The sequence below is a fragment of the Haplochromis burtoni genome, unplaced genomic scaffold (genome assembly GCF_018398535.1).
Source record: "Haplochromis burtoni strain Fernald_Lab_line unplaced genomic scaffold, NCSU_Asbu1 Contig_9, whole genome shotgun sequence".
Classification (NCBI taxonomy): domain Eukaryota; kingdom Metazoa; phylum Chordata; class Actinopteri; order Cichliformes; family Cichlidae; genus Haplochromis; species Haplochromis burtoni.
Genome location: NW_024582370.1, coordinates 3,211,990 through 3,224,918, shown reverse-complemented (window position 1 = coordinate 3,224,918; position 12,929 = coordinate 3,211,990). Strand labels below are relative to the sequence as shown.

The 12,929-nt window shown below is 41.0% G+C and overlaps 1 protein-coding gene across 3 annotated transcripts in view; it reads left to right on the top strand.

Moving 5' to 3' along the window:
* Positions 1-3,536: 3,536 nt before the first annotated feature.
* dip2ba (disco-interacting protein 2 homolog Ba) overlaps positions 3,537-12,929 on the top strand; it is a 42,872-nt gene continuing 33,479 nt past the window's right edge. For 2 of the 3 annotated variants that reach the window (XM_005914835.3, XM_005914834.3), the window contains exon 1: positions 3,538-3,837. In XM_005914835.3, coding sequence (XP_005914897.1) covers positions 3,753-3,837 — 85 coding nt within the window. In that variant the 5' untranslated portion in view covers positions 3,538-3,752. Of the gene's footprint in view, positions 3,838-12,929 lie in introns of all 3 variants that reach the window. The other variant, XM_042228022.1, reaches the window with a different exon arrangement.

Sequence of the window (12,929 nt, the reverse complement as noted above, 5' to 3'; positions counted from 1 at the left end):
TCTTCAGCACAGTGTGAACTCTGTGACATAAGATTCCCCGTTATTTCTTTAAATAATCTTCAGGATTAATTCTCCAGGCTTCCTGAAGGACATTCAAAGCTCTTCTTTGGCTGATAGCTGCCTTTAGATGATCCCACACTGCTTCAATAATGTTGAGGTCTGGACTCCGAGGAGGCCAATCCATGACTGACAGTGTCTCACATTTCCCTTTCTTAAGCAAGTCTTCTTGACAGCCAGCCTTCCACTGAGACTATTTTGATGAGGCTTCAGCAAACAGTTTTTTAAGTACATGAATTTCAGACACTTTCATATGTATTAGATATTTTTTAGGCCGACCGTGTCTACCGATCTACTTTTGTCCTTTACTTGTCCATACCAAAATACACTAGTGTGCATTTCCCAATTTCCTACTTTGTATGTTTGTCACACTTAAATGTTTCAGATCATCAAACAGATTTAAATATTAGACAAAGATAACACAATTAAACACACAATGCAGTTTCTAAATGAAGGTGTTTATTATTAAGGGGAAAATAAAATCCAAACCCGCATGGCCCTGTGTGAAAAGGTGATCGCCCCCTGAACCTAATAACTGGTTGGGTCACCCTTAGCAGCAACCAGTGTACAATCAAGAATTTGCGATAACTGGCAATGAGTTGGTTCGCTCATCTTTGCACAATTGTTGTAAGTTAGCCATGTTAGAGGAATTTCAAGCATGAACCAACTTTTTAAGGTCATGCCACAGCATCTCAATCGGATTCAGGTCAGGACTTTGACTAGGCCATGTCGTTTTGCTTAAGCCATTCAGAGGTGGATTTGCTGGTGTGTTGTGGATCGCTGTCCTGCTGTAGAACCCACGTGCGCTTCAGCTTGAGGTAATGAACAGGTGGCCTGACATTCTCCTTCAGGATGTTTTGGTAGACAGCAGATTTCATAGTTCCATTTACCACAGCAAGTCCTCCTGGTCCGGAGGCAGCAAAACAGCCCCAGACCATCACACTACCTCCACCCTCTTTTACTGCTGGTATGATGTTCCTTTTCTGAAACACTGTGTTAGTTTAATACGAGACCACAAAGTATTTTCCCAAAAGTCTTGGGAATCATCAAGGTGTTTTTTGGCAAATGTGAGACAAGCCTTTACGCTCTCTTTAGTCAGTAGTGGTTTCCTCCTTGAACTCTCTCATGGATGCCATTTTTGCTCAGTCTCTTTCTTATTATTGAATCATGAACTCTGACCTTAACTGACACGTGAAGAATCCGGTTCTTTAATGCCGTTCTGGTTTCTTTTGTGACCTGCTGTTGCTGTGCTCGTGGAGTAATTTTGGTTGGTGCAAAAATATGTTTTATTCGTCAGCTAGATATAAAAGGCTGATGGAGTATTGTCCGCCTGCCAGGCTAGCAGGTGGACAGGCGGCATGGACATCCAAGTTTGTGAATGTGAACTCAAGAACGAGGGGATGTAAGATTTTGAAATTCATATCATGGTTTAATCTGCTAAAAATCTTGGTGACCTCGATTTCAAGGTCAAGTTTTTCTCAAAATATAGTGAATGTGATAACTCAAGAAGGAACAAACAAACAAAAATAATAAAACATTTTTTTCTGAAATGCTCAGGTACAAGGACTGGACTAAAAAAACAGTAAATGTTTAAACCATCCTGTACATTTACAGTCCATATACTTAGACATTTAACTCAAAATCCAAATGGTTAAAGAATTATAACTACCTGTGACATTATGGGTGTGTGAAGGGGTTCTTGTTGGCCTAGAAAATGCTCGCTGTGGCCCTGCTTTTAAGCTGTGTTTTGCTGTCCAGTAATCCAGTATTTTTGGAAATGCAGAGTGACAGCAGTCTGCAATTAAGTTGTTATGTTCAGTTTGCTTTGAAGCTTGTTTTCCTCGCAAGACAATGTCCATGTTTCCTAGAAGAAGAAAAAAACATTAACAGAACTTTTTGGAGAAGTCCTAAACTGCTGCGGGAGTGGCTGAAGGGAATATTTATTTTTAGCGTGGTTACAGTGAAGATGCCACACTGATGATCGTAAGTGCTCAAGGTCACTTTATGAGCTTATGCAGAGGCAGTTTTCAGCACTGCAACTGTGTGTTACATGAACTTTGCAAAGACTGACTTAAAGTCAAATTCTTCTCAACTCATGTCAGAGCCAGAGAAATGTGTTGTGGCTTTTTCAAATATCTGACTCTCTGCATTATATAGGCCTGTGTGGCACTTCCTGTTTGTTCTTTACAAGAACAGAAAAAACCCTCCAGTAATTTCTTAACAGGAAATTACTGGGCAGTGTTATAAATTATTAATATTATACCTTTGCATATTTGTCACACGTACATGTTTCACCCATGTTTGTCCCTAAACATAATAACTGGTTATTAATAATTAATAATTGGCCACCTTTGGCAGCAAGAACTGCAATCAAGCATTTCTCATAACTAGCACTGAGTCTTTCACTCTGCTGTTGAGGAATTGTTTTAATTCAACCACACCGGATGGTTTTTGAGCATTAACAGCCGGTTTAAGGTCATGCCAAAACAACACGTGATCTAAGCATGGACTTTCACTAGACCACAACAAAACTTTCATTTCGTTATTGTTGGGTTTTTTTAGCCATTCAGAAATGTGGTTTTGTGGTAGTGAGCAGAATTCATGTGTCCATCACTTAGGGCAAGTCATTTTGAAGCAACTAAGCATCACATTCTGACCTTAACTGAGGCAAATGAGCCCTGCAGTTCTTTAGATGCTGTTCTGTGTTCTTTTGTGATCTCCTAGATGAATCCTTGGAGTATTTTTGGTAGGCCGGCCACTCCCGGGAAGGTTCACCCCTGTTCCATGTTTTCTCCATAAGTGGCTAATGGCTCTCACCGTGGATCCTTAGAAAAGCCTTTTAATTCATGATTTAACAAAGGGGGTAGTTACCTTTTTATGCAGGTTTGATTGCTAAACATAATCAATACTTAAAAAATGCATTTTGCATTTACTCAGGTTATGTTTGCCTAATATCAAAGTTTGCTTGATGATCCAAAGCATTTAAGTGTGACAAATATACACTATTTCTGGTCTCCAGCAAAGTTTCTCTCCCCGATCTCTCTGGAAATTGACTATTGTTGCACCTCTGTAGTGTAAATCGGCCATTAGGTTATCTTCTGAGTCCCAGAAAGCTGCTAACAGCAGGAATCAGATGCTGCACCAGTTTCAGTTTTTGTGGTTTAGTTTTTTTAGTAAGTCGAGTACGTTTTAATTGATTTATACATGCACAGTTAAGTAAACGATCACACAAAACATGTGCATTTCGTGCGTGAAACCTGTATTTCCCCCCCAAAAACCTTCAGTCATCTTTATAAAGAAGATTTCATCTTTTCTTTTAACCCTCTTGAACTCAATGAAGGGCGGGGACTGTGTCCGTGTCTCCCTGTGTGTGTCTGTTCGCCACTGAAACGCCAGGGGGAGCAGTGGTGTCGGTGAGACCCTCACCTCCTTCACCTCCACCTCCTCCTCCCTTCTCGGATGCGGCGAATCAACACACGCAGGCGAGGTAAATGCAGTCACGTGACCGCCCGTTGCCGTTGGTGAGTTTCCTCCATTATGGCGGAAGGGCCAGCCGTGCGGATGGACTGTCTCTCCCACTCCGGTGCTTGTTTTGTGTCTTGAGGGAGGGGTTTTGTTTTTATTTTTTTTAACGTTTCCCCGCAACAGCCTGGTTTCTTTTCAACTAGACGCCACTCGAGTTTATCGGCGAAGCCATGGCGGACCGCGGCGTGGATTTGTCCGCCCTGCCTAAAGAGGTTAGAGACCAGTTGGCTGAGTTGGATCTGGAGCTGTCTGAAGGTAAAGGAGGGGCGGGGGGCTGATGGGGGGGATGCTGTAGCAGATTGTCAGGCTAGCTGTGTATGTCTCAGCTGTCTGGGCTGACCGGCATAGGTTATACCAGAGGTTCATCCTCATCGTCTACTTTTTCTTTATGAAAAATTTGAATGAGAGCATGCTTCAGGCTCTCAGGCTCTGCCACCTAGCTTATTTTGTGCTAGTGCAGGATGTGGGCATATGAGCTAGCAGTGCATGGCAAGCAGCATTGTACATGAGGAAGAGAAAGGCTTCCATCCATTTCCCCTTGTTTCTGTTTATTTTGTTATATTCCTCTTTTTCTCGAAGCTCATTTAAAGCTGAAGGTTGATTAACAAGATCAGAAGTCCTCTCGTTTGCTGTGTGAATGTGTGTCTCTAAACACCACTACATGTGTGTGTGTGGCTTGGTTGAAAGGCGTTCAGGGCTGTACCCCTTTTCTTGTTATCCAGTTGTACTTCTTCATATTGCATTGATTTTATTCAGCTGTAACCACATGGCTCCCAGTTAGACGTAATTGAAACCTCAACTTTCATCTGTGAAAAAAATCCGGCTGATTGCTATAAAAGTGTGAGTCACTGTGAGTGGTGTTGAAATCAGATGAGCAGGCCTATAGTCATCATCCGCTCGTGGTGTCATATGAAGATACAGTCTGTCATGTATGACTGCCCGTAGTTACCACACGTAGTTTGTGACCTCAGTGATATTCACCGGAGTGATAACGTAGACTGTTTACCGAGCCTTGCACACCTGTGCAGCCCTGTTATTACTGGAATCATGGGTTTACCTGCCTATGCTCCTCCTCATATACTACACTGCCCTGTGCCTGTGGTCACAGTGATGTGAGGCTTGTTGTCACGTGTGTATGCACCCCAATATTGGGACCATTCATTTATCCAAAGCAGGGCTGATATCAACCCCTCCCCCAGAGCAGCTGCTTGCCCCACTACCCCACCAATGACACACTGTCACACATCCGTGACAGTACCCCCTCCTTTTCCCCTGCTTTGTGGCCCCCATACATGCAGCTAAATCTAATCCTCCTGTGCAGTGACCCCTCTAGTTATCCACAGCGTCCATAGCATTTTGTTATTGTTTGTTCTAAATATAGCATCATATATAGCTACCCTCCTATAATTGGTTATGCATGCGTTTTGATGTAAATACATGATGATTTCATATCTGGGAGTAATAAAGGCTTAAAAAGGGGGTTATGACACTGTGTAAAAAGATACTGACTGCAATAAAAATACCAAAGTGTTCGATCAGAGTATAATAAAGATATTAGTCCATTACTCAAAGGTGTTTTCAGCTGTAGATTTAAAAATGATTTAGTGTGCTGACCTGACCTGCTGATGAATCTCAGCAGTTGTTCTGTTTTGGTTACTGTAGCCCTTTAAAACATTAGTGGTATATACAGTACATCCACTCCATGGAGGCAGGAGACGTTCACTGGGTGAGAGGCTGGGTACAACCTGTATGTGGAAATTTCTCATTAGTCTCGCAGTGATATGTCACATTTTTAAACAACACGCCATTAAAGGAAGTGAAGTTGTCTTTAATAGCGCGTTCAAAATTAGATGGAGGGCTGTGAGTACTACTTTCACGTTAATAGATTAAAACATCCATATATAGTAAAACGCAGTTATGTGGACTAAACATGCTGGGCCTCTGTAGGTTAGCACGAGCTCTCGTTGCACCACAGCGATGAAACGGGACTAGAGGGACTCTTGTTGGAAGGGAGTCATTTTGGGCCAACACCTTTAGATGCCCCAGGGGGAGACTGAGGTCTATAAGATCGCTATGTTATATTAGATCACAGGTTATTTAAGAAAGGTTTGCCAATTATTCCTTCATCTTTATGCTCATTTTCTATAAATGGACACATGGTACAAAAATTAACACAAGCAGTTGGAGTCAGGTTTGGCGAATTACAGGCTGATTTTCATCTGCCCTCTCTGGTTCCTTGGTAGCATTTATATAAACAATAAAAGTACAGATAAGAATCAGATACATCAGACAGATAAAACAAAGACATAACATATAATATTAAACAAGCGTTAAAATCTCAGGGTGTATTGTGGGTTAAATTTGTTTGTTGTTTTGCATCATAGCAATATGATATATGATAAATATGGCAAATTACACTGATATTTATGACTTACTAAGAGTAAAAATGCAAATATGTTTTGCCTGTGTTGGCCGTACATGTTTTAGAGTTATTTCTGATTATTTACCGGAATCGGAACTTGCTTGTGGTTAATCTTTGTGGTTAACAGCATGTCACCATTATTTTTGGTCTGTTACGCACTTGCACAGTAATGCACTTCTTGCAAACAGGAACTGCTTTTAAAACTGCATTTCTGTTGTTGTTGACGAGCGCCCGTCAGAAACACGAGGTTCAAAAACCGGTTGGTACAAGAAGCGGGCAAATTCCCAGTATTCTGGTGTTGACACTTAGACTTCAACACATGCTCGTGTGACATCATGGCTTATGAATGCAATGCTTTTTAAATTCTAGCTGCGAGACACTGAGTGTAGTGGAAAGAGTGGGTTGGGGGCGGTGGTATAAAGTCCGTTTCACGTCCATGTATGTATAAGTTTGTTAGTCCCTTTGTGACTGGATGCGTGCCTCATGGGCCGTCTTTCTTGAGTCCATAACAAGCCCTCATCTGAAGCAAGTGCAAATGCCTGTTCCTGTGTTGCTCGGATAAGAACACTGGCCTGCCAAATGGCCTCTTAAAAAACAACTCATTTCTGCGAGCCCCCTGTGACTGTGGTGGACACAATGAGGACCATTCAGCTGGTCTGAGCCGCTGTGGCCAGGAGCTTCTGCTGCCATTTAGGCCATTCAGCTGAACCCGATCTTTGTGTGTACGTTGGAATGAGCCGCCTCCATATGAAGAGAAGGGAACGGCCGCTGACTGGTCATACACACAAGAAGATGACACCCAGTGTGTATTTCCACTGGGAGTGCACGCCCTCCCATCTCTCTACTGGGCCAGAGGTAAAAGTTCATGTCTTGTTCATCCCTGTGTCCAGCCTACCTGCTTTATATCACCTTCCGTCTGTCAAGTTTGCTTGAGAGAAATCGCTGACCCAAGCAAAATTCTGCACAGATGAGTTCTGGTTTGTCGGCTAATGCTGATGCTCCGTGCCGAGGTGCTGTTTTGACATTGCAATACAACTGGAAATGATTGGCAGTTCCTCCCAATCTGCTTCTGAGCGCTTTCTAGTGCATGGAGTGCACTTGTTGATATGTGTGTGGGGTCGCTGTCTGTTTGCATCTCTGATCAGTATGCAGAGAGTCTTCTTTTCTGGGCCAATCCTTCAGATGTAGCAGAAGTAGGCTGTGTTCATTTGTGTATGAAGGAGAGAAGGCCCTCAGCAGAGCATGTCAGCACTAATATGGACTAAGCCTTTCTTAGCTACCTGCTTTCCTGACCTTAGTCATCAGTGACAGCATGTAGGGCGAAGTCTGATGAATCGTCAAGGAGGACTCTCCTCCCACCCTTTAAACTCTTTCATTTTTACCCGCGGTCCAGCGCTCTTTGAATGACTGTAACTCCATTACCACTTTTGCTAGAGACAAAATTCAGACAGTTCCGGTAAGAGGAGAAGGCGAGCTTTACGGGGATATTTGGTGTATCACCGTAGCACAAAGCATTCACAACGTAACGCTGTCTGAACACAGACAGAAAAATCAGCTCCGCCTAGATTTTACGGTGTGGGCTTCATGTTACCTGAACTACTCGACCATTTTTGGGCTAGATGCAAAAAATCTCTAAATTCCTGAAAGATGAGAATTATTTTGTAATTTTATAGTCAAAATGAAAAAATATTTCCAGCTGTTCTGTACGATACTTAGGTCATAAAGGTTTTCACAATGTCTCTGAGGTGTTTTTATTATTTCTCAGTGTGTTAAACAGCAAACAGTTGTTTTTGTTACAGTCAAAACAGTGCTAAATTTAAGGCAGATTGGAGACATGTGATGGACACTTCCTCAAACGGAAGAACATGTGTTGCAGTGCGTGCCTTTTTAAGGTGCCTTTTGCTCTGGTGTAAAATGAGGAATAAGAGGCTCCTTACACTGACTGGAAAGATGAAATCTTTACCCAGATTTCATTTCTCAACTTCTTACTCTAACAGGCCTCTTACTACATGCTTCTTACAGATGTTCCAATGATCTCTTGCGAATAGCAGGTGGAAATGCGGTAAAATTGATATCGTAAAGCATTCGCAGCATGATGTCATCAGTATTTTACTTTCAGCCCCGATACTTTGATTTTGTTTGTCTTTATTGTGTATTTGATTATCTAGATTAAACCGAGGGAGAGAGGAGGTAATGACATGCGACAAATCTCCCCATCAACTCAGCTAATGGAGTAATTTTTTTTTAACTTCATTTATGGAAGTGTATGACATGTATTTAAAAGCTGTGTTTATCCCATCGAGTGAAATGGTTTAGTCTTGTTTTATTTGCATAAAACAAGGTTTTCCTTTTCTTTCCTCTAACCCCTTTTTTGTGGAATAATCTACAGAAAGAGCTGAAATTGTTAGAAGTGTGGGGGAGTTTGTCCATTTTAAAGGATTGAGAAAATGGCTCTCTTCAGTGTGAGTGTGATTTGTTTTGATGCTCTTGTTCTTGATATGTTGTTGCATATGATCCGAGTCCATGTTACTGTTTGTGTTCTGTACTGAATATCACTTGTACTCATTTCTTATATTTACATTTGATGCGGTTTCTTCTCCCCTCTTGGACAGATCTCTCTTGAAAAAGAGATTTGTTTTCAATCTTGATGAGATTTTCCATCTGCTTTAATAAAGGGCATATTATATAGAACAGAATGGTAACATTTCTTGTATCACTGACAGATTTTGTTTAACAGAGCCTGGACAAATTTAGCTTGTTTTGTTGTGGAAACCTCCTCTTGGACTTGCACTGCTTTCCATTAATCTGATCACATCTAAATTCACCAGTTTCCAGATGTGAAACAACACCCCTTTCAGATTTTCACACAAGTTGAAAAGCAATCTTGGCAGGTCTCTTTTAGCACCTTTCAGTTTAATTTTTGTCCATTTGCATGAGTGAGCAGGCATGCGCAGCATTACAGCTGCTCATGACATAAACAGTACATTAAAACGATGTCTGTTCACAAAGTACAATAAGCCTGAGATATTTGTCCGTCCCAATCCAGAGGAGAAAGCTGTCTCTGTGCACAGTGAATAGGGTGTAGCTTTCTCTCAGCTTCAGGATGGTGCACACACATTCAGAAGTACAACCGACAATGCTCGTTGCCACAAAGCATGACAACTCTTTTGCACATATGTAAAATATCACTGCTTTCTCTGTCACTGCTGTGTGTGCACGTTTAAACATGTCTGAATAAAGCTCTAAAAGTGTGACCGAGAAAGCGACTGTTGTCTGACAGATTTCTATCTCTTTTAAGAGATTAATGAAGCCACTAAAGTGTCTAAAAAGGACACATTGCACTCCGGTGTAATTATATTAAAGACTGATTATAAACGACAAAGATGGTTTATTTTCCAGCGCTGTTTGCGAGACTGCTTAAGTCATTCGTCTTGTATTTCTTACGGCATTTGAATTGGATTTGAGCAGTCTTGTGATTTTTCTTACCATGCTATAATTTTTGTGTTTACATATTGTAGTGGATATTGCACAAGTTTGTGCTTGTGTTTGATCTCTGTAGAGGACCCAGAAGGTCAGAATCCCAAAAGCTTTCATCTCCCCGCTTGTAGATTCAGAGCCGGGGCATTTCATCTGGTAAGGGTCTTGTTGTGTTTGTGTGTAAACAGTATATTTGCACATGTGAGTTTGACGTAATACAGCTTCTGTGAATAGTTAATGATGGCTGGAGTCCCTTTCCCTCCTCTGGGCCTATAGTTGGCTGAATTATTCAAACGGTCTCATTAAGTACCAGGACACAGTGGTGTGGGTGTGTGCGGTAAGTCAGCTTGACTTTTTTATGTTCCCCAGGTACATGTTGAGGCATGCCAAAAAAACACAAGATCGTATTAAAATTTATGCCAGGGGCTATATTGACATCCCACTCATCAGCTCGTAAGACCTGCAGATCTTTGGTGTGAGAAAGTCACTTTATATTGTCAAAGATGCTGAACTTGTTGAGCGAGTTCACTCGTGATGTGAGGTTGGATTGAGAAATCAACGACTGAATTATGCATGTGAGTTTGAGACTGAAATAACAAGATGATACTTGAAACATTCAATTTGATGTTCCTTGGAAATGATTAACAGTTAGGAACCCAACTATAGCTCAGAAACAATGAATAACACATTTACTTCATTTTTAATATCGTATTCATTGGCTTATTAATATGTTATAATATATTAATAATATATAATAATAAAAGTACAGTGCTAATATTTGGCTGAAATATCACTAACGTGGTCCTGTTAAATGACAGTTTTGTGAAAAAGTCTTGAGTATCTGCTCATTTCTTTATATTTCGTTAATAACATGGGAAACAGACAAAAACAGAGTTTGTAATTTTTAACAAGCTTGAAAGTCAGTATTTATTTTTCTGAGCCTGAGCTTTCTCTCCTTTAAGTAGTTCTCTGGGATTCTTGAAGGACATTTAAAGCTCTTCTTTGGATACTGGCTTCCTTTAGATGATCCCATGTTTTTAGATGTTTTTACTGCATTGACGGTGTGTTTAGGATCATTGTCATTCTGAAAAATGAAGCCGTTGCCAGTCAGGGCTTTCCAGATGGCACTGATCAAAATCTGATGGTACTTCATCTGATGGTAGATTCAACAAGACCACTGTTTGAAATGCAGCTCTAAACCACGACACAGCCTCCACTGTAGATGCCTGTAGACACTCAATGATGCACTGCTCCTTTGGCTAATAGCTCTTTAGAAATCAAGCTGTGTTGTCAGCCTGTGCTATCTTTGGTAGCTTTGGTAGATTTAACAAAAGAAACGGGAACAAATGATGCGTTACAACAGTCTGTTATTCTCATATTTTACATAGATTCTTTGCTAAGTTGTCTGTGTAGACATAAAATGCCTTTTTTATGCTTGATTGATTCATAGGTCGGTGCTATGTGGCTTAACAAAAAACATTCCTCTGAAAAATCTGGTACAAGGACTGGACTGAAAATGACAAAACCCTCTGATGTAAAAATATAAAATTTGATAGAACTTCACAAATCCTGGAGAACTGTTGCTCAAGTTCACTTTAAAAATGATAAGAAAACCTGGTTCCTTGGAAGCAAATATATAGACAGCAGTGGTGGCTCAAGACCTTTGCATCCTACTGTATTTGGAGGGCAAAAAGGACATGAAAAAAGCCGTGAAAATGATTTAGTATCTGCCTTAAAGAGCTTATATCTGGGCTGGACTTTGCCAGAAGTACTTTGATCAGCGAAAGGCATCAATAAATATATAGTGATAGCAGCAGAGAAAAAGGCTATTACCAAAAGATGGATGGAAAATGTATCTACCATAAATAACTGGATTGATGTGACAGTGGAACTGTCTGTGTTAACCTAAAGATGGACATCTTTAAACAGCACCTGCAACTATTTCATCTCGTCAAGGTGTGTCATCTATTATTATTGTGTATTCTTGTGACAATATAAGAATTTAAGACCGAACTAGTTGAAATTTATTTCTCCCTGGGTGTATACAGGTGTGAGAGGACTGTTATCTTTTATTTCTCTAATTTGTTGGAAAACTTGAAGTATAATGGTTGATCTTACCTTGTTTAAGGTATATGGATAAGGGTTAACACTACATAATATCCACTCATTTATGTGATAGGTAGCTTGTTTATGTATGTCAAGTTAAACCAACAGTATTTAGATAACGTGTTTACAGACTAGGCTTGCCTGTTGATTTGTGAGTCACTGCTATTAGGCGTGTCCTCTACTTCAGGGCATAACAATCCACTGCAAAGTGAGTGAACCTGTTCAAGCTTTGGCTTTTATAGACGTGATGCCAACTCTGAGTCATCATAAGGAAAGAATGAATGTTGATTTTATCATATCAGGCCATTTATCACAGCTTGCCGATGCACCCACCTTCATTTACCACTCAACCAACTTTATCTAACTGAAAGTGATGGTCAGGGACTTTTTCCCCTCTGTGCTTTTTGTGCCCTGCAGAGCCAGTGCTGTGACACACCTGGTATTGCTCAGTGATACACTCTCTGATCTGTGTCTGATAGGCTCATGGAAATTAAAGTTGTTTCTTTTCTATGGTGGTGTCAGTTTGAGAGTTAATGCAGAGCCCCTCTAATCTATCGCTAGTATATATCCACTGCCCAGTGAGCCACGTGACTGTCCCAATGCTCTTGTGAATATAAATAGACCTGGCTGGCAAGACAAATTCTCTTTCATGCCTGAGGAGGAGAAAACAAGCATCTCTTTGACACAAAAGCTCCCCCATTATTGCAGTGGAGGCCACCCTCTCGAAATCCTTCGGAGTCAGTCCTAATTGTGTGTGTGTGTGTGTGTGAGTGTGAGTGTGAGTGTGAGTGTGAGTGTGTGTGTGAGTGTGTGTGTGTGTGTGTGTGTGAGTGTGAGTGTGTGAGTGTCTTTGGCGCTGAGGCTGAGTTTCCTGGCTAGTAGACATCAGCCAGTGGCAAACTCATCCACGAGCGACCAACTGGCTGGTTGGCTGCTACATGTGGGTCACTGTTACGCCCGTGGATTGTGTGTGAAATACCGGAGCCTCTTCGGGGCTGTCCTCTTTAGGCCAATCACCTGCTTTCTGACTCCCTTGGAAAGTTGTTAAAAGCGTGATAATTGTTAACCCCAGTGATTTTAGTTGTCTTGTTGTCCGTTACCTGCTAATGTTTAACAGTAAAGCTGAGCAAGTGCAAGTTTATTGGTGTGTGTTCGTACCTTGTGAGCAGCTACTGGCTTCACAGCAACTCTCGGAAAACCTTTTTTTATTTTTTATTTTTTTTAAAGCATATCAAATAGTAATTTTCTTCACATTTTGTGTTTTTGGATCTTAGAACATGCCAACATGAGATAGATAGATACACACACACACACACACACACACACACACACACACACACAC